This window comes from Phocoena phocoena, chromosome 11 (genome assembly GCF_963924675.1).
Source record: "Phocoena phocoena chromosome 11, mPhoPho1.1, whole genome shotgun sequence".
Classification (NCBI taxonomy): Eukaryota; Metazoa; Chordata; class Mammalia; order Artiodactyla; family Phocoenidae; genus Phocoena; species Phocoena phocoena.
In genome coordinates, this window is record NC_089229.1 from 100,154,717 (window position 1) to 100,175,306 (window position 20,590).

Here is a 20,590-nt window from a genome sequence, read left to right on the forward strand (position 1 = left end):
GAATCAGGTATCCCTGTATTACTTTTTTGTTTCTCAGATACCTGATAGAAAAAAGAAGTCAGCTTATTTATTTTTCCAATAAATATAATAAATATGAAAGGGATAGAAAGGAAATTCTTGAAACTGTTGATTATTGTTGTTTTCAGATTTTCAGTGTCCTTATCTCTAACATCATTTTTATAGGAATCTTTGACATCGAAATTTTGGTACTGAGATTAAAGTAGTTTTATTTTGTGGGGATTCTCAGGGAAAGATGCCATTTTAGGAAGTAGGGTGAGCAGAGAGAAATTAGGATTCTTTCCAATCTTTTCTGTTTCTTCTCTAATTCCTTCTTTCAGAGAGAAAAGATCCTATGGGTAGAATTTTTTCTTTTTTAGAAATATTCTCATGCCTTACAGTGATACTAGGGCTCTGCTAATTAAAGTAGCTTCATAAGTAACCACTTTCTTTGAAAACACTCTGTCTTTATTCCTTATGGATGGAATTGAATGCACAATCATTTAGCTTTTTTTTTTTTAAGTAGCAACCCAATCCATTTCCACCAAAAATTTCCTTCTGGGAAAGTGGTTTTATGATTAATGGAAAGTGTTATATGATTAATGATTCTGTAGATATGAAAGTTATAGGCTGGATATCTGCTCCCTTTTATCATCTGTGTCATGCATCTTGTTTATAGTAAATTGAAAAAGGTACGTTTAAATGACCAGTAAGGTTGAAGACACGCTCTACTACCTGGCAGTTTCATTCCTGTGTGTCTCCTTGAGAGAAACTTTTGCACCTGTGCACAAGGAGACAGGTAGATGTACATGTGCTTGTTGTAACAGTGAAAAAAGTGGAAAAACATCTAACTGTTCCTCAGTAGGTGAGTGGATAAGTTGACATTTATTCACAAAATGGAATATGAGTACACAGTCCTTTCCTCCAGAATACTTAGGGCACATGTATGTTGGAATTCAGATTTTTTTCAGATTTTGAAAGTAATCCAGTATATAAACTGCATATTGTGTAATGCTCCCATTGGGATCTGGACAATACCCAGTAATCAAACATATTAACTCTGTAGCAAAACTTAGGAATATTCATATTAAATTGGATCAATAAATGGTAAATAGCCTCATAGCAGTTGAGTCAGGTTTGTCCATTAAGCTTGGAGAAAAATTTAGTCTTTTTAAAGCTCTTTGGATTTTAGAATATTGGATAAGGAATTGTGAAGCCTGTATTATACAGTTCATAAAAGTGAATGAATTAGAGTTATGTATATCAGTGTGGATAAATCTCAAACACGTTTTTAAAAAATTGAAGTATTGTTGACATATAACATTATATTAGTTTCAATATTTTGCTGTTGGGTTACAGTACAAAATGATCAACACACTGGGTCTGGTTAACATCCATCACCACACATAGTTACAAAGAACTTTTTTTTCTTGGGATGAGAACTTTTAAGATCTACTCTTTTAGCAACTTTCAAATATGTAATACAGTGTTATTAACTATAGTCACCATGCTGTACATTATGTTCCCAGGACTTACTTATTTTTATAACTGGAAGTTTCTACCTTTTGACTCCCTTTACCCATTTCACCCACTCCCTGTCTCCCACCTCTGGCAACCACCAATCTGTTCTCTATCTGTGAGCTTGTGGTCCGCTCCCCCCGAAATGGTAAGATCTTATTTTTTTTATGGCTGAATAATAATATATACACATATGTGTATAGATAGACACACCACATTTTCTTTATCCATTCATCCATTGATGGACACTTAGGTTGTTAACATATCTTGGGCATTATAAATAATGTTGCAGTGAACATGGGGGTGCGGATATCTTTTTGAGTTAGTATTTTTGTTTTCTTTGGATAAAATCTCAGAAGTGGAATTGCTGGATCTAATGGCAGTTCTATTTTTAATTTTTTGAGGAACCTCCATTACCACTTCCCATAGTGGCTATACCAGTTTACATTCTCAGGCACATTATGTGAGTAACATAAGCAATTTGCAAAGAGAATCAAGAACAGATGACATCACTTATGTGAATTTTAAATAAGCAACAGTGAGGGGTGGGGGAGAGAGAGAGAGATTTGAAGCAAATAAGGCAAATTGTTAATGATGATTTCCATACGTTGTTGTATATTTGAATGAGTCTCTGTAGCCCCAAGCTTCTGCTTTCTTCTCTAACCTTTTTAAGAATGCAGGGTTACAATTGAATTAGGTGATAGAGCATAATACATGTTGGAACTGGAAGTGTTCTTAAAAATCAACTAAATTATCCTTCTTTCTTTTAAGTGAAGTCATTCCTACTTGTTAAGAAGTTTTCTTGAGTATTTATTTACTTTTCCCTTTTCAGACCTATACCTGTTACTTTTTTCTGTTTTAATTAATTAATTTATTTAAAATTTATTTTTTATTTTATTTTTTTTTTGCGGTACGCGGGCCTCTCACTGTTGTGGCCTCTCCTGTTGCGGAGCACAGGCTCCGGATGCGCAGGCTCAGCGGCCATGGCTCACGGGCCCAGCCGCTCTGCAGCATGTGGGATCCTCCCGGACCGGGGCACGAACCCGTGTCCCCTGCATCGGCAGGCAGACCCTCAACCACTGCGCCACCAGGGGAGCCCTAATATATTTATTTTTTGTTGGAGTATAGTTTACATACAGCAAAATACATGGATCTTCAGTATAATAGTTCCATGAGTTTTGCCAAATGCCAGTAGTCATATAATGCAGTCTTATGAAGATATAGAACATTTCCATCATCCCATAAGGTCCCCTTGAGCTCCTTCCCAATCAGTATTTTCCCTGCCCCCAACACATAGATGGTGTTCTAATTCCTTTCACTGTAGATTAGTTTTGCCTGCTCTAGAACCTCTTATACATGGAACCATATAGTCTGTACTCTGTTGTGTTTGGCTTCTTTTGCTCGGCGTACTATTTTTTTTTAAGTTTATTCGTGTTGTTGCATGTATCCATAGTCATCCTAATATTGAGTGGTTTTCATAGCATGGATATTGCATAATCAGTTTATCCATTTTCCTGTTGATGGGGTTGTTTCCAGTTTTGGCTCTTATGAATAAAGCGGTTGTAAACATTTTTATACAGATGTGTTTGTGGCCATGTTTTTATTTCTCTTGCGGAAATATCTAGAAGTGGAATCGCTGGGTCATAGGGTAAGTGCATGTTTAACTTTCCCCTAAAAGTATGCAGTCAGCTGAAGTGAAGTGAAAGGTTTTGTGGTCATAGACCTAAGTATTCAAATTGAAAATATAACGTGATGAGTAAATATGGATATAGGAGATAAATGAAAATAATGGTAACACATGTATTTACTGGAGTTTGTGATAAAATTGGTGAGAGTCAAGAAAACAAATGTATTTTCCTTTTAACTACCCCATGAAGATACCATATGGTTTTATTTCCTCTCAACATGCTGCTAAAACATGAAGCAATCTTTTGTATTGTCTGTTTAGTACCTAAATTGATTTTCAAAAAAATTTTATTAATTTTTAAAGATTTCTTTTATCTACTTAACATTTTTACAGAAGCATGTGCAGAAGAGTCTTAGATATGCCTTATTTGATGGTTGCCATGGAAAATTTAAGGGATTGTATACAAAAAAAATTATATTTATACCTTGGTGTTTTGCTTTCGAAGCAATTATGATTTTCTCCATAATAGTTTGACTTTTTATTGTTATTTTATCCCCAGATGCTTCTTTGGTTTTATTTATCAAGATTCTCTTTCTCTCTCTCTTTTTTTTTTTTCTCTCTCTTTTTAATTACACTTTTTAAAGATTTGTTCCTTGTAGAGAAATGCAGTTAAATTTTATATGTTGATCTTATATGCGCCAGGCTTGCTAAACTCTTTTTTAAAAATTATTTATTTATTTATTTTTGGCTGTGTCAGGTCTTAGTTGCTGCACACGGGATATTCCTTGCGGCGTGCAGGATCTTTCGTTGCGGTGCGCAGGCTCCAGAGCATGTGGGCTCTGGTGGGTTCTGTAGTTGTGGCACGTGCTGAGTTGCCCTGTGGCATGTGGGATGCAGAACCCACGTCCTCTGCATTAGAAGGTGGATTCCTAACCACTGGACCACCAGGGAAGTCCCTTGCTGGACTCTTAATGATACAGATATTTTGTCTGTAATTTCTTCTGAGTTTTCATCCTGTATAATGACTGTTTCTTGTTTTCTAATTCTTATACCTTTGATTTCCTTCTCTTGTCTTACTGTACTTGGTCTTAGTATCTCTAGAACAAAATATAACAGTGGACTATTGTAGTCTATCAGTTGCCTAGTGTAGGTTTGATTTTTACAAGAAAGCCCATTATTAAAGATGTAAGTCTTGAAAAAAAATGTGAGTAATTTGGTTGGTTTATTCTGGTTAGCTGATGTTCTTTTTATATGTTCTATGCTATTTTCTCCTCAAGACAGAAATATTTATGTGAATAATTTTGGTGGGCTTCATTTCAATTTAACACAGTTTAGTGATAGTGTGTGTGAAAGCATCTTAAACAATGGCAGTGTACATGAGTGCTTTTCTGTAAGACTGTAAGGTCATGATCTCTTTGTACTCTCCCTCAATATCAGTCTTCCTTGCCTCTTCTCTTTCTCTGGAGGAAAAGGAGGGGAAAAAAAGGAGAAGGGAATTCTATAGCTTCTGGAAAGCTTTGGGCACACAGTGACTTCAGTGTTGACATAGCTCTTTGAGACACAGACATTAGCCCCTGTTAGCTTTATGCCATGCGCTGCAGCTGAATGTCAGCAGGGACCGCACCGCCCCCAACAGCCAAGCTGCTGCCTCCGGTGTGTGTTTATTCAGCTGAATCCACTCCCAGTTGCAGCATTGCCAGGGTTAGCTCTTAACATGTTCACAGCTGATTGGTATCGCTTAACTCTTCTTTCTTTACCCTTGTTTCTTCTTGATTTATATACTAGTATTTCAGGGACTAAATCTGGGAATTTTGTTAACCTCATTGACGTCTGTTGCAGGTGCTTGCAACTTTTGGGTTGTAGAGCGTGAAGAAAGAAGCGAGCTTGATACTTAAAATGCTGCTAGACTGAACAGTACCTTTATGGTCCCTTGTATTTAATTCTGCCGTTGCTTTGTTAGTACTGAGCATTCTCAAGTAAACACTATGGAAATGGTTACTATAGGATCCCTCTGCTGGTTGATTTTGCTTTTAAGGTGAAAAAAATTTTTATTTTGATGTTATTTTTTAATGGAATGACGTCTTCAACCCCGACATTGCTTAGAATGATATTTTTACTATTGTAGTATCTGGTTTGGGATATTATCTTTTCTTCTTTCTGTACTTTTCTTCCTCCACCCATTCCTTCCTCTCTATTTTTGCCTTTTGTTCAGTTTGAGAGTCAGACAGGCTTTCTAGAGGAGATAATGCCTGATCTAAGGATGAAAGGACAGGTAGGATTTAGCTGGGAGTGAAAGTGAGGGAACAGGTAGAGGATACTCTTTAAGTAGAGGCTAAGGGGCAAGTAAATGGTATGGGGGTTTGGGTAACTGAAAGCTATTTGGCATTTCTAGAACTTGTACTAAAATCAGTTTATTGTCACTTGAGTTGTCTTTATGAGCACACAATACTAGAATGTATCAGTGACCTTGGGACTTGCCCATTTTGATAGTATTTTCATTTATTCTTTAATTTCTCTTCTGGGTTATGCTGGCATGAAGGCAGATGTTCTTTTTTCTCTCCTGGATTCAGTAGCAGAGAGTAGCTGCTAGGAATCTGGAATAATTGCTTGTTCATTTTCTTGACTCTGACATCTTTTTTAGAGGAGAATAAGCTCAAAGTAGCATTCATTTCAGCAATTTAGTCTATCCATTTGACTTCTGGTGTGGTTGTTTCTTGCATTGCAGTATGTCTCTTGCTTGTGTTTAGGTCAGTCTGGGAACTTGGTTTTGGTTTAATATCTGCGACTCTACAGTGTGCCTTGCTGCACAGAAAATAAATCCTTGTCGTCAACTGAAAGAGCCAACGGAAAGAGTACTAGACGAACGATCAGATGAAATGAATTACCTTAGAGGCTCTTCCTTCGTCTCAGTCTTGGAGATTCAGACTCATTAAAAAACTTTGAGTTTCTTCTAAAATGATAGAAATTAGAATCCTTTCTTTTCATGTTAAAGATTCGTGAATCCATATCATAGTGATCTTGTAGAATCTAAACTTCATCCGAGTATGTTGCATATATAATAAGTGCTTTTATATGTCCCATTTCTCCTTCTTGAATATTCTTAATTTAAAATTTATAATAAGGTATAGTGCTGGTGTGTGAGTGTGTATATATAGCTATTAAGTTTTACCACTTTGTACGCTCTGTTTTTGGACAAGAACTCTATCCTACCCTTTTTGTGTATGTTGTATAGTATTAAAAGTATAAAAGATACTTGTTGACAGTTTATTATTTGAAAATGCTTCTCTTCACTTCAGATCAAACACAAATAAATCCAGAGTGTATAATTAACATTTTTTTAAAAATTAGGATTGCATTTAGTATTTTGGCCAGTTTGTATTTGAGATAGAATTTTTTTTGTGTTAGCTGGTAAGGAACTAATTGTTACAGAATGAGAGTAATTCTCTCTGTTATAGGGGAAGGATATAATTTTCCAGGGACTTGATTTGCATCTACTATCTAGTAGCCATTTACTTTCAAAATAATGCGTGACAATTTGTTTTTGTCAGTCTTTCATCAAAAATTTATTGAGCACTTACTATACCAAACACTGTGCCGTGCCCCTGAGTAAAAAGATGAAAGTCCCAAGTTCTAGAAAGTTTTTCTTGAAGACAGATACAAAGAAATAAATTGCGGATTGGGCTGGTAAGTGCTCTTCTTAGGGACACATATGGTACAGCACAGATCAGAACATCACAGAGCCTGAGGATCGACTTGGGTGATGTTAGTAAGAATTATTATAAACTCTTTTGCATTTTGCATTGATAAAGTTTACTCAGTGTATGTATTTACATGTTTCAGGAAAAAAATCGGTCTTACATAATAGGATGCAGTACTGGTATTTTTTCTAATGGTTATCTTGACAAATAGTGCATTGAACTCTCTGGGATGCAGTATAATGTTTGTGATGATGACCATTTTCATGTATCCATAATATTCTTTTTCTGTAACTAAAAATAGCTCTAGACTCCATGGTTCTGTCATTTTGGAAATCAGGATAAACTGGATCAAAGCGTTCTCTTCAGAGAAACTAATGGAAGTTTTGCCTCAGAAGAGCTTCTGATATTTGTCTAAAATATATGAAGCGTTGTTGTGATCTTTTGTTGTTTTTGCGATGTATTTTTCTAAAAAAAAGATCATAAACCCTATCAGAGATTTAAGAATTTTCATTACTGTTGTTCACAACATCCTACCATTTCACTGAGATACAGCTTGGTGTAATTTTAGCACAATCCTTGAACTAAATTTTAAGCTGTTATTTTTCCAGTCTTGCAGCTCAAGCTGAGTGTTAGAGTGAGCAGAAGTAGACTAGTGAGTGTTGGTGTACAATTTGGAATGTGAGAAGTGTGAGATCATTTTGGAGAGTGTCATGAGCAGAATTCCCAAATAGAAATTTTCCTAATATCTGACAACTGAGATCGTCCTACTAAATTCAGCATGTCTGTTTTTGGTCGATCATGGTAAATGTCTGTGATATGTGCAGATATGCTCACTTTATCTTCAGTACGAATGTGCTAGAGAAAGGGCAGGCTGGCTTATTGCCTGCTGCTTCTTTCTTCTCCCAAGGGAGTTGGCAGGAACTTTTATAAAGTGAATCTAGCTTGAATGTAGCCTAAAGAAGGGGTGCTGATTCCCATTACGACGGAGAAAATTGCTGTGTAGCCTTCTCGGCTACCAGTCAGAGCATCATTTTAATTCTATATTCTAGTGAAATGAGTGCAAGCAGAGCTGGAGAAGCAGGGCACATTAGTCGTTGTATTTTCTTTCTTCACCAAAACAGTGCTTGCCATACTAGTATAATCACAAGTGCTAAAGTGTATGTGAGACTGTTAGCTGTCGTCAACATCTGTTTCTCTTGATTTGAATGAATTTGGTGATGAGCGTCCAGAAAAGGAGGGACAGTTGTACCTAGAAATCAGTTTCACTGTTGAATTTGACTTCTGATATTTCCCTGTGGGATAAACTTGCTCAGGATTTATTTGGAGTTTTTGACTTCCAAAGGTAAAGAATGAAACTGGGGGTTGATTATAGGCTTCAGAGAATTAGCATTTTGACACATCTTTTTATTACGGATTTTGAACTCCAACAACTGTTGAGAATCTTTGCAGCATGATGCGGGTGGTTAAATTTATTTAAAGAACCATATTCATGCATTCAAATACCTGATAATTTTATTGTAAATTTATTTTTCGTAAGAAAAAGCCAATGCTTTTCGAGAGTTTGAAGACTGCCATAATTGAAAGTTCACTACTTGCTAAGCGTAATACCAAAACCAGAAACTATAAAAGAAGAGGTTCTTATCTTTGCACTAAAAAAATTCTCTATTTAAGTTGCCATAAACTATGTTAAAAGAAAAATGACAGATTTGGAAATATAGTTGTAACATGCACAGCAGGCAAAAGGTTGTTTTCCAAATATAAAAAGATATTAAAGTGGATTAGGAGAAAGGTTAAATGTCCCCAAAACAAAATGAACAAAGAACAAGGACAGATGAGTCACAAAGGAAAGAATACAAAGCACCTGTAGATATGTGAATAGATATTCAGTCTTACTTGTAATCAAAGAAAAGCCCAAAAAAGAAAGAGAAGAAAGAAAATACCCAGTTGTCAAAGGTATAGGAAAGTGCTCAGACATCGTCTGGTGGAAGTTTAAATCTGTACAGACCCTTTTAGAGGTAATTTGTTGTGTATATTAAAATCATAACTGCATACCCTCTGATCCAGGAATTCCATCTTTCAGAATTTATCTCCAGGAAAAATTTGGATAGATGTGCAGAAATATACATGTGAAGGTGCCCATTATAATAGTGGAAAATAAGAACCAAACTAAATATTTATCAATGGTTATAAGTAAATTATTTAATATCAACACATTGGAATTCTATGGCAGGCATATTTTTTCCCCAGTGTTTAAAATTGTTGTAAAATACAGCTTACATTCACCATGTTAAATTTACCATCTTAACCAATTTTCAGGTGTACAGTTCATAAGGTACATTCATATTGTTTTGCAACCATCACCACCATCCATCTCCACAACTCTTTTCATCCTGTAAAACTGAATCTCTGCACCCATCAAACAATCACTCCCTGTCTCCCGTCTCCCCAGCCCCTGGCAACCACTCTTGTGCTTCCTGTCTCTGTGAGGTAGACTGCTCTAGGGACCCTCATGTAAGTGGACTCGTGTAATATTTGTCTTTTGTGACGGGCTTATTTCATTTGGCATAGTGTCCATCCATGTTGCAGCGTGTGTCAGCATTTCCTTCCTTTTTGAGGCTGAAAAATATCATTAGGCATTTTTTAAAATTTAATTTTTGAGTGGGTAGTACATACATTTAGTTCAAATTCAAGAGGAGGGTTAGGAGGAGAGAAAGATGGGAAGTGGCTGGGAAGTGACTGCAGATGCATATGGGATTTCTCTTAAGGGGTGATGGCAGTGTTCTAGAATTAGATAGTAGTGGTCGATGCATGACTTTTTTTTATTTTTTTGAACATTTACACATGAGTTTATTTCAATCTTTCTTTTTGCATAATTTTAATATGCTGAAAACTGCTGACTTACACACTTTAAACCGGCAAACTTTATGGTGTATGTGAACTATGTCTCAAGAAAGCTATCGTTAAAAAATTTTCAATGTCGGGCTTCCCTGGTGGCGCAGTGGTTGAGAGTCTGCCTGCCGATGCAGGGGACACGGGTTCGTGCCCCGGTCCGGGAAGATCCCACGTGCCGCGGAGCGGCTGGGCTCGTGAGCCATGGCCGCTGAGCCTGCGCGTCTGGAACCTGTGCTCCGCAACGGGAGAGGCCACAGCAGTGAGAGGCCCGCGTACCGCAAAAAAAAAAAAAAAAAAATTTTCAATGTCAGTTACACCTCAGTTAAAAAAAATTTTTATGTGGAATAGAATAAAGTTTTCTTACATGTTGTCCCTCAGTGATTCCAGTCCGTTCCTCCCTTCCTCCTTTCTTGCCTTCCTCCGTTCCCCCAAATTAATTATTTCTTGTGTAACATTACAGAAGTATTTTTATTTCTTATGATATTTTTTATTTATAGTAAATAGTAAATATTTATTGTTCCCTCCCTTTTAACCAAAGTGGTAGCAAATTGAACACAGCCAAGCAGGCATCTCTGAAGTCTTTTCTCTTATTTTTAAAGGTAAAAATGTCTCTGTTTATCGATTACTTGCTTACTGTAGGGGATTTAGATAGTAGAAAAAAGTATGAAGAAAAATGTAAAATCTACCCATACCCAGACACTGGTAATTGTTTGCATCCTTTTAGACTTTTCTCTGCATGTATATACTTTTTTTTTTTAATTAATTTATTTTATTTTTGGCTGTGTTGGGTCTACATGTATATACTTTTTAAAAAGTAGAATCGCGATCATCCTATACTTGCTATTATATATCTGCTTTTTTACACTTAATATGTTGTAACTGTAGTTTTTATCAGTAAATATAAATCTACATTAAAAAAAATTGATGCATAGTATTAAACTGGGTGGACATTTCTCATTTACTTAACTCATCACCTATTAATATCCATTTAGGTTGTTTCTAATTTTATCACTGGTATAAACAACAATGAGCATCTTTGTACACTTGCCAGATCGTTTCCTTGAGATACTTACTGCTGTTTTGCAGTTTGCCAAAAGTTTTAAACAATGTATGTTTTAACATATATGCCACAAAGATTTCAATGATATTATTAGCTCTTTGAAAAGATGGTGCAGGCATTTATATCCTCATTTTAAATATGAGGAATCTGAAACCCAGAAAGAAGGCAATGTGTTCCAAATTAGGCTGCTCTTTAGTGTGAGAGCTGGAACTAAAACTCCTGTCTTCTGACTGTGGGTTAGTTTCCTTCCACTGCGGCACACTGCCAGACCTTGAATACCTTGAATACAAAGAGTGATTTTCTGTTGTTGCTTCTTCATTTCTAAAAACATGATTCTTGATGTAACTTCCTTTTAGGTTCTTTGTATAATGTTCTAGAATTTATCCATTCAAATTAAAGGTTCGTATACCTTCGTTAGGGATACAGGCTAAAGATATACCCTCTGAAACATTTTACTAGCTTATCTGCACTAACATTTTCATTTAGTTACTCAAATTACTCACTTATATTGTTGTCTCCTGTATAAATAACTCACACAGCCTCAGTTTTTTGTGTTTTGTTTTTTGTTTTTAAAGCTTCAAGTTATCTTATTACCTTTGGGTACTAGCTTCAGTGGGCTGCGAGAATTGCTTTAATTCGAATGCCAGGTCTGTTACTTACTGTGTGATCTTGGGGTGAGTTATTTAAGTCTCTGCATGCATGGTGTCATCATCAATGAAATTCGATTAATAGTACACGTGTTATAGTGAGGATTAAATGAATTAACACATAAGGAGTGCAAAGCACGTTCTGGCATGCACTCATATGTTTATTATTGAATGTGCTGACTTAATTGTAAAACACTTAAAAGTCATTTTGTATTTTGACATCCTTTGTTTTTTGGTGAAATTTTTTGTATGATGTGTCCGTATTCCTATAGATTTTCCCTCTCCTCACCTTCAGTTCCATGTAATACCTTCTGTTAATTTTGAACAGTGTCTTTATTTAGTCAAGCAAAGTGAGGAGCTGCCAGACTTACCTTGTTTCCTGTTGGTAATAAATGCAAATTAAATTACTGACATTTTACAGATTATCTCAATCATTTTTAAAGACAGTGTAAAACAGAATAATGTGAATCCTCATTTGCTAAACGCAGGGTTCTGAGAGCTGTGGTAGCTGCTTTCTCACTCCCCGTAATCTGCTTTGTTTCTGCTACTTGAGGAGGAAAGCTCATTTGGGTTTTCCTTTTTGTCTTTATACCAGCACATGCAAATGACAATCCAGGCTCTCCAGGATGAACTGCGGATCCAGAGGGACCTGAACCAGCTGTTTCAACAGGATAGTAACAGCAGGACTGGTGAGCCTTGTGTGACAGAGCTGACGGAGGAGAACTTTCAGAGGCTGCACACTGAGCACGAGCGGCAGGCCAAGGAGCTGTTCCTCCTTCGAAAGACTCTGGAGGAGATGGAGCTGCGGATTGAGACTCAGAAGCAAACCCTGAACGCTCGGGACGAATCCATCAAGAAGCTTCTGGAGATGTTGCAGAGCAAGGGGCTTTCTGCTAAGGCTACTGAGGAGGACCATGAGAGAACAAGGAGACTGGCAGAGGCAGAGATGCACGTCCACCACCTCGAAAGCCTTTTGGAGCAGAAGGAAAAAGAGAACGCTCTGTTGAGAGAGGTGAGTGGCCACTTTCTCAGTTGTTACGACTGTCTTTTTTTCCTCATTAGTCAGCATTTTGACCTAGATAAATTTATATGCTCTCCTGAACTAGTGCAAGGGAATTTCTTCTTTCTTACCTAAATTCTGCACTGATTTCTGTTCTGATTTGCTGTCTTGTATGAGATGACATTGGCTGGCATGTATACTGGCTTAATACCTTTCTTGGTTTCTTTTTTCCCCCTCCTGATTTCTGTAGACTCATTTTGTTGCTAGAGGGGCACAGAATTTTCTTGACTTGTTTTTCATCTCTTGATTTGTTCATAGAGACACACACAACAAAACCAGAATTAGAGTAGCTAACTACTGCTCAATTTTAAAATATTAATAATTGAAAGTAAGCGATTCCCTCATTTTCGGCGTGCTTATGAAGTCCTAGGCAGCAGTAATGGATGTTTGCCCTGTGGTTTCCATGGAAACTGTTGTCTTGCTGTAAAAGATACGTGATAGAAATTATTTGCTGGGCTTCCCTGGTGGCATAGCGGTTAAGAATCCGCCTGCCAATGCAGGGGACATGGGTTCGAGGCCTGGTCCGGGAAGATCCCACATGCCGCGGAGCAACTGAACCTGTGCACCACAAGTGCTGAGCCTGTGCTCTAGAGCCCTCGAGCGACAGCTACTGAGCCCATGTGCCTGGAGCCCATGCTCCGCAACAAGAGAGGCCACCACAATGAGAGGCCCGCGCACCGCAATGACGAGTAGTCCCCGCTCGCCGCAACTAGAGAAAGCCCGCGTGTAGCAACGAAGACCCAATGCAGCCAAACATAAATAAATAAAATTAAAAAAATATATATCTGCTGCCCTGGAGGCACAGCTAGAGGGAATGATACAGAGGTGTGCTGTCACTTATTTTTAGAGAGGAACCTCAGACTTCAGCTGACCACTGTGACTACTGATAATTTTTCACTTTTCTATGTAATGCTTCACTTTAAGAAAGCTTAAGTGAAGAATTCATCTTACATTGAATTAAAAAAAAATGACAGCTCTACTTCCCTATATGAGGTCAGAGTCTTCAGATAATTTTCACATTTGGATAGGGGGAAAAAAAAAATCTCAGAACTATTTTAGTGCCAGTCTGAATAATCCCTTTTTAAATGAAGTGTGAGGAAGGCAGTTAAAAGCAGCAAAGCAGCAACTTCCCCGATGGTGGAAGCGGTCTGTATCTGCTCTGTGCAGTGTGGTAGCCACTGGCTACGTGTGACTGTTGAGTAGTGGAAATGTGGTTAGTGTGACGGAGGAACTGAATTTTAAATTTTATTTAAATATAACTAATTTAAAATTAAATTTAATTAATCAAATTTAAATTTAAGTACCTCTGTGTAGGTAGTGGCTACTGTATTAGGTAGTGCAGAGATGCATAATGTAATGTTACCCGCTTTTCTTAATAATTTGTCTTGACCATCTTTCTTTCTTTGTCAGTACGTGTAGAGTTTTGTAATTTCAATTGAATTTATAATGTTCTGTTGCATTTATTTATATTTCTTACTGTTGAAAATTTAGACTACTGTTAATTTTTCATTATTATAAAACTGTGCTGCAGTGAATATCCCTAGTAGCCATATATCCCTGTACATTAATTTTTTTCTTTAGCGTAAATTTCCAGAAATGAATCTGCTCAGGGTGTGTACGTTTTCAAAACTCTGAATATCAGTCTTGTCTCCCAGAAGGATTGGACCCGTTTATCCTCCCAGAAGCATATACTGTATTTTTACGGTTAATCTGCAGCTATGTGTGTTACAATCTTCAAATTACTGGACTGTATTGTTTTAGAAAATTTTCTATCAACAACTACTGTGTTGTAGGCACTATCCTGAGTTTCTTTCAGTTTACTTTAAAGAGTTTATATTTTAATGAGGTAACCTGGAGCCAGGCCATAGAACATTGTTAGAGAAGGTGTGATCATCTCAAATCAAACAGCATGCAGCAGGAAAACCCTACCAGCATCGTGATGAACTTTGAATGTTATGTTTTTACTCCTTCTGTTCTGAATATTTCAACTTCTGCCCATTTATTTTTGAGTTTTAGAGTTAATAAATAGTGAATAGTTAAGGATTATGAAAAGCCACAGTGTTATTCTGGCAGAGAACAACCAGAAATATGGTGAATTTGAACAAGTAGTAGGAAAAAAAATGAATTTAAGACGAATTTTGAAGTAACAAGCTCTACAAATATTAAGTCCCACCACTTCTGAACATAATGTGGAAAGAAATATAGGCCTTGTCAGTTGTATCAATACACAATTCCAGTTGCTATTAGTAATGTAGCATCATGTTACAGGAAACACAGTCCTATGGATTAAAATTATTTAAGAGCAAGTAGAAGTGATCGCTTCAGGAACACATGTTTAGAATGCTGGTTCTCCTTTCTTTTTCTCCTACTTGCCTTCAAGACTTAGCTCAGATTTCAGTTCTTCTGTGAATTCTTCCTTGTGCAGCTCTATACATATATGTAGATGAGCCAGTAATATTATAGTCTACTTCCATGTGTGTTTCTTCATTGTTCACTTAATTTTTTGTACCAAGGATGTGGAGATATATATATAGAGAGAGATATATATATATATGAAATTTTATCTTGTCAGTGTCTAACAAATGCACAGTGGGTACTCAAGAAATGTTGGTTGAATAAGTTGAAATGTAGGGACAGAAGTTTAAGCCTGGAGCTTACAGAAAGAAGGATAGCTTTTCCAATTCTTTTTTCTCCAGTGTGACCACTGGATACTAAAACCTAACGAAGGTTAGAAAACAAACTAAAACTCCAAACCAGTTTTGCTTATGAGTTTAGATGTAGAAGTTATAAATAAGATATTGGCAGATAAAATCAGCATTATGATAAAAGGATAATATTCTGACCCAAAGGAGTTTATTCTAGCAATCCAGAACGGCTCAATATGGCATTCACAGTTATGATTTGTAATAGGTGAAAGGAAAAGACAACCTTGTAGTGTTTGATAGCTGTCTCAAAGACATTAGATAAAATGTTACAGACACTTGGAAAACTAAACCAAGTGAACTAAAAATAAGAATTGAATGACACTTTTATAGCATGATTTAAATAAAACAACTCAGTAAATGTGTATTATAAACATATTTTAAACTAGTAGCCAGAATTGTGCTTACTCTGACGTACACTAAGACGCATCCATTAAAGTTAGGGAGAGGCAAAGACAGCTGTGTTCATCAGTATTTACATTATTCTGGAAGTGTTAGGCAGTGCCGTTAGATAAGGAAAATGAAATAAATAATATCAGTAACGGTAATGGAAAGGATAGGGCTAAATTTTCATTACAGTGAAGATGGGAACATTAATATAAAGATGCTGCTTTCCCCCAACTCTGTGAATTTAATGTAATCCCAATAGGAATATTCTTGACATGTGCCCAAATGCTGTTGCAGTTTCTTTGCAAGAAGAACAGTGCGGGGACACTTGTTTAAGCAGCTCATGATATATGTGTTTTAAGCCCAGTGATATTAAAATGTGTGGTACTGGCACAGTAATAGATAGCTAGATTGATGAGACAGAATAGAACCCAGAAATAATATAGTTTTAAGCCTATGATACATGTTTGGGAATAATCGCCATCTTTTTGGAAAACAGTACATAGTTACATCAAATGAAGTTCTAGATGAAATAAAGAGCTACTTCTTAAAAAATAACAACACTAGAAGAGAATGTAAGAAAAAGGTTTTAGTACAATCTTGAGACAGGAAAGAATCTTTTATTGCCATAACAAGAGCCTTAAACAATTAAATTTGTGTATGTTAGAAAATACAGGTAACAGAAGCTAAAATGGTAATTTGGAGTAAAGCTTTGTAACATTGTGGCTCGATGTTTCGTTTCCAGAGTGACAAGGTGCTAGAGGCCTTTCTTTGCTCATTACTCAACAAACATCCATTGAGCTTCTAGAATGTATGTGACCTTGGGATACACGCTGGGTATACATTTTTCATGTCAGAACACATGGTCTGTGCCCTCCTAGAACTTAAAAATCTGGTGAGAGACAATAAACTGATAATTATGAGAGGAAATAAATTAGTTGAGTCTAATTATGTTGGGAGAGGGGATAAACAGGGTAAGCATCTTTGAGGAGGTGCCCTTTAAGGGAGACCTGAAGAAAGTTGAAACAGTCTTGCTGAGCATTTGGGTAAAATCATTTCATGAAGAAGGCTAACAGTTTCAAAGGCCTGATGAGAAGGAGTTTTCAGGAGACAGTAAGGAGACTAGAGGACAAAAGCATATTTAAGGGAAAGACAGGCATGAGATGAGAGGTTGAAGAGGTAGCCAGGGCCAGAGTCACTCATTCCATTCATCAGATATTTATTAGGCACTAACCCATGTGCAGAGCACAGGGAAATACAGTAGCAGTGAACAAAACAAAAATCAATCCATGCCCTCTAGGAGACAAAGCACTTGCCTTCAGGATCCCTGCAGGTAATGCAACAATTTTATTCAAAGTACAAGAGAAAACTGTGCCAATGTTTAATCAAGGGAGTAATCTAGTATAGCTTTTAAAATTTACTCTGGCTGTGTTGAGAATAAATGGGGGAGGGAGAATTATGCGTGAACAAGGAAGTCTAATAAAGAACTTAACAACTGTAGGTTGGGTGAGTGGTGACTTGAAATGGCTATGGTACATTCTATCACTAGTGTGTCAAGAAAGGCAGAAAGAATTGAGAGCTGGCAACGCTGGGATATCCATAGGTTTTATTATTATTGGATTATTGTCCATCTTTTAAAAAAGCGGGTTTTCATCAATTCCAAGGCTCATAGTTTTTCCCATCTCAACAGTATGAAATTGAGTTAATAAGTCTGATCCTTGATGGCATCTTAAAACTCACAGTTAACAGCTGCTCATTTTAGTCAATGTTGTGAGCGTTTTTGCTATTTCTCATGTTAACTTTAGCTGTTGTTCATTATGTCTTCAGTAATATTATGCTGTGAATCAGCACTGAAACAAACAGTTATTGGTATGGAGAAAGTTATAAAACAGTTCAGAATGATATATGATTAAACTTTATGGTTAAATAAGTAAAAAAGGGTCTTGCAATCAGTATAAAATAAAAATTCTGAATGATAGAAGCTTGGGTCATGGTTTATTTGGAGGCATTTCCTTCTTTTCTTTCCAGCACATTAAACAGTGGTTTGCCTTACAATCAGTGGCATCTTAGATTTGATGAAATACAGTAACATTAAAATGGCATTCATATCCAGGAACATTTGTGATTTAGTTTTCCATTTTGTTTATGAACATGATTCTGTAGCTAGCAGGTAAATAATTCCCCCAAATAAAAGCCAAAGAAGAGAAACAAAAATTAAATTAAGCATTGTATTTTCTGTTTGTACTGAAATTACATTGTTACGTGACTTACTGTTAGATTTTGTATTGTTTACTGGAGTGCCTTTCCTTTGATGGATAGAAGCGTGAAGACATCTATTGGACACATACTGAGCTACAGTCAAGACGTGGTTAGTGCCTGGGGCCAGGCGTATGGAGTTTTAACAGGCTTTACGGGTGATTCTGTGGTACACCAAAGTTTGGTTCTCAGTCTGTTGGCAGAACATACCTGAATTGGCTATGGAATTTTTGGATCGGCTATCCATATGCATACCAAGCATTGTGTATAGGCTGAATAAATATTTCAGTTCTATATGTGCTCCTGTTTTTTTGAAATGTAGATCCTATTGTGATGAATAAAATACTAATTTGTTGGGAATTCCCTAGCGGTCCAGTTGTTCGGACTCTGCACTTCCATTGCAGGGGCCATGGGTTCGATTCCTGGTCGGGGAACTAAGATCCGCATGATGCACGACACGGCCAAAAAAAAAAAAAGAAATTAAAATACGAATTTGTTTTAAAACATTTACACGTATGTTAATTTTTGTCTCTATAATATTTCAGTCAACAAATCTTGTTTAGTACAACTGCTCTCATGATAAGATTTGCAGCAGTGTTTGAGGTTTAAAAGCCCTACTCTTTAACTAGGTTCTAGGCTAGGAATTCTGCCTCTAACATGTCTGGGGAATGCCTATCTGTATCTTTGGCAGTTGTAAGGTAAAAGCAGAGGAGGTTAGAGGGAAAAAAAGAGAAATAAACATATATAGAAAAAAAATAGAAACCTTGGACAAAAGAGTAGGAAGAATTAAAAAAGAAAAAGGGTCCCTAGTTAGTTTGCCCTTGCCTAGTGACTTTGGAAAGTGTGAACAGTTGCATCGCATAACTTGATTCAGGTTATCCTTCCTCATCTTTTTTTTGGTGTGTCATTTGTACCTCATTTCCATTTTGACAGGAAGGTATGTTTTCTCAGAAGCATGCCGTTACTTGAGATGGTAAAGGGTCAAAGTGCAGTGCTGTCTTACAACGGCGGAGTTGAGGTACAGGAAGAGTAGAGAGGGTTCCTTCTTCACTTCTCCGTGTGGAGTACAGTAAAGCCAGAACTTGTGTGGAGGATTGAAATCTGCCGAAGGGACGTCTACCCTTGAACCAAGGGTGTGCTGGAGGCTAAAACCTGAAACTTGAAAGAAAGAAATTTCAGACATAAGTACTACTTTTCAGTCACAAATGCTCCTTCCTCTCAGTTGTGTATGTAAATGTTGACTTACTTTTAAAAAGAAAGAAACTACGAACAACGGATAAATTTTGTTCCTAACTTGTTTGTTTTCTTTCTCTAGTCATTATTCTTTAGCAAATCAGTGAGAGGAACTGAACACATTTTCTACCGTGTACCACAGTTGACGGTATAACAAGATCCAGATAATTCTGCCTGTACTTTACTTTAATTTCTGTGCAGTGCAAATTTTCAGGCTAAAAAGAGGGAAATAAAGCAAGCACTAGCACATTCGACTTCTTACATTTGTCGGAATGGTACATTCTTTTTTATTCCCAGAGTCCTCTGCCTTTATTAACAGTGCAGGAGTCAGAGGCTCGATGTGCTCTCTGGGAAAGGAGAGTTGGTCAGCCCACTGACTGCAGGATGTGTTCATAATGAGCTTTAATGCGCAGGCCTTTGCACGGAAATCTGTTATGACTGATAGGTTTTACAAGATCTTAACGGGAAACTTTATGCCTGCGAGTGGTTTAAAGTGCACCCTAGTTCCTTAGCAGAGGAGGATTTTTTTTTATTCAAATGGATTTCTTTCCTTATATATTGCTGATATGCTTGCTAGAGTTTAAAATGAAATTGTAATAGTTTCACTGTAAAGCATTTGGAAATTTCCCTAATTTGGAAGTAGGTAATGGGAAAGGCGTCAGATGAAATTAGTTCAGGGTCTGAATTGTGAGATATTTCAAAGAAATGCAGTTTTAGTATTTCAAGTAGATGCAGAAATATTAAGTGAAAAATGTGAAGTGTAGGATAGAGGACTTCATTAAGAGGTGATGATTATTTACAATTAGCAGGATTCATTTTATTTTTGTTACATTTTAAAGTTTGCAGTCATTTATTAAACATAGTATTAAATCTCTGTGTGCCCAATTTGTCACCTGTTTACAGTGTAGGGAGTAGATTCAGTGTGGGCAAACTAGAGGCTGGGGGGTAACTGATGAATTTGTTGTTTTAATGCAGGTGAGAGGTGATTATGGCCTGAGCTAATGTGTTCAGATTTTGTCCTGGATTAATGTGTTCTGCATTTTACTGTCTTAATGAAGTGTTTTATCTTGCAGGGGTTAATTGTGGATTAACTCGATCCTTAAGGAAACTTGCTTTTACACTCTGTTGGCTCTAGTCTAGGTAGCCTCCCCTCCAGGGCTAGACTGTCTCTACTCCTAAGATGTGGCCTTCCTGGTGTCTCTGCTCAGTGCCTCTGATGTTCTCTCCACTTTGGCTCTTTGGAGCTTGAATTCTTCCCAGCCCCATGTGAGTTCAGGTAGTTGCTCGACTCGTAGCTCTCTGGTAGTTGTTCTGTCCCCAGTAGTTGTTCTTGAACACTGTGGAGTCTTTCCCTGTACATGCAGGCTTAGTATTTGGTCAAAGACTCCGGGGGACCCCTGTCAGATCAGACACTGCTGCTTTTCTGGCTAGCGTCTTCCTCTGTGTCATTCTGCTCTGCACATTTCTACTGTCTTTGGGGCTCTTACCCACTGATCTGTCTTCTGAGCTCTGC

At 37.0% G+C, this 20,590-nt stretch overlaps 1 protein-coding gene across 3 annotated transcripts in view; it reads left to right on the forward strand.

Moving 5' to 3' along the window:
* ERC1 (ELKS/RAB6-interacting/CAST family member 1) overlaps positions 1-20,590 on the forward strand; it is a 357,838-nt gene that overhangs the window by 34,633 nt on the left and 302,615 nt on the right. For all 3 annotated transcript variants that reach the window (XM_065886875.1, XM_065886877.1, XM_065886878.1), the window contains exon 2: positions 12,035-12,451. In XM_065886875.1, coding sequence (XP_065742947.1) covers positions 12,035-12,451 — 417 coding nt within the window. The remainder of the gene's footprint in view (positions 1-12,034; positions 12,452-20,590) is intronic.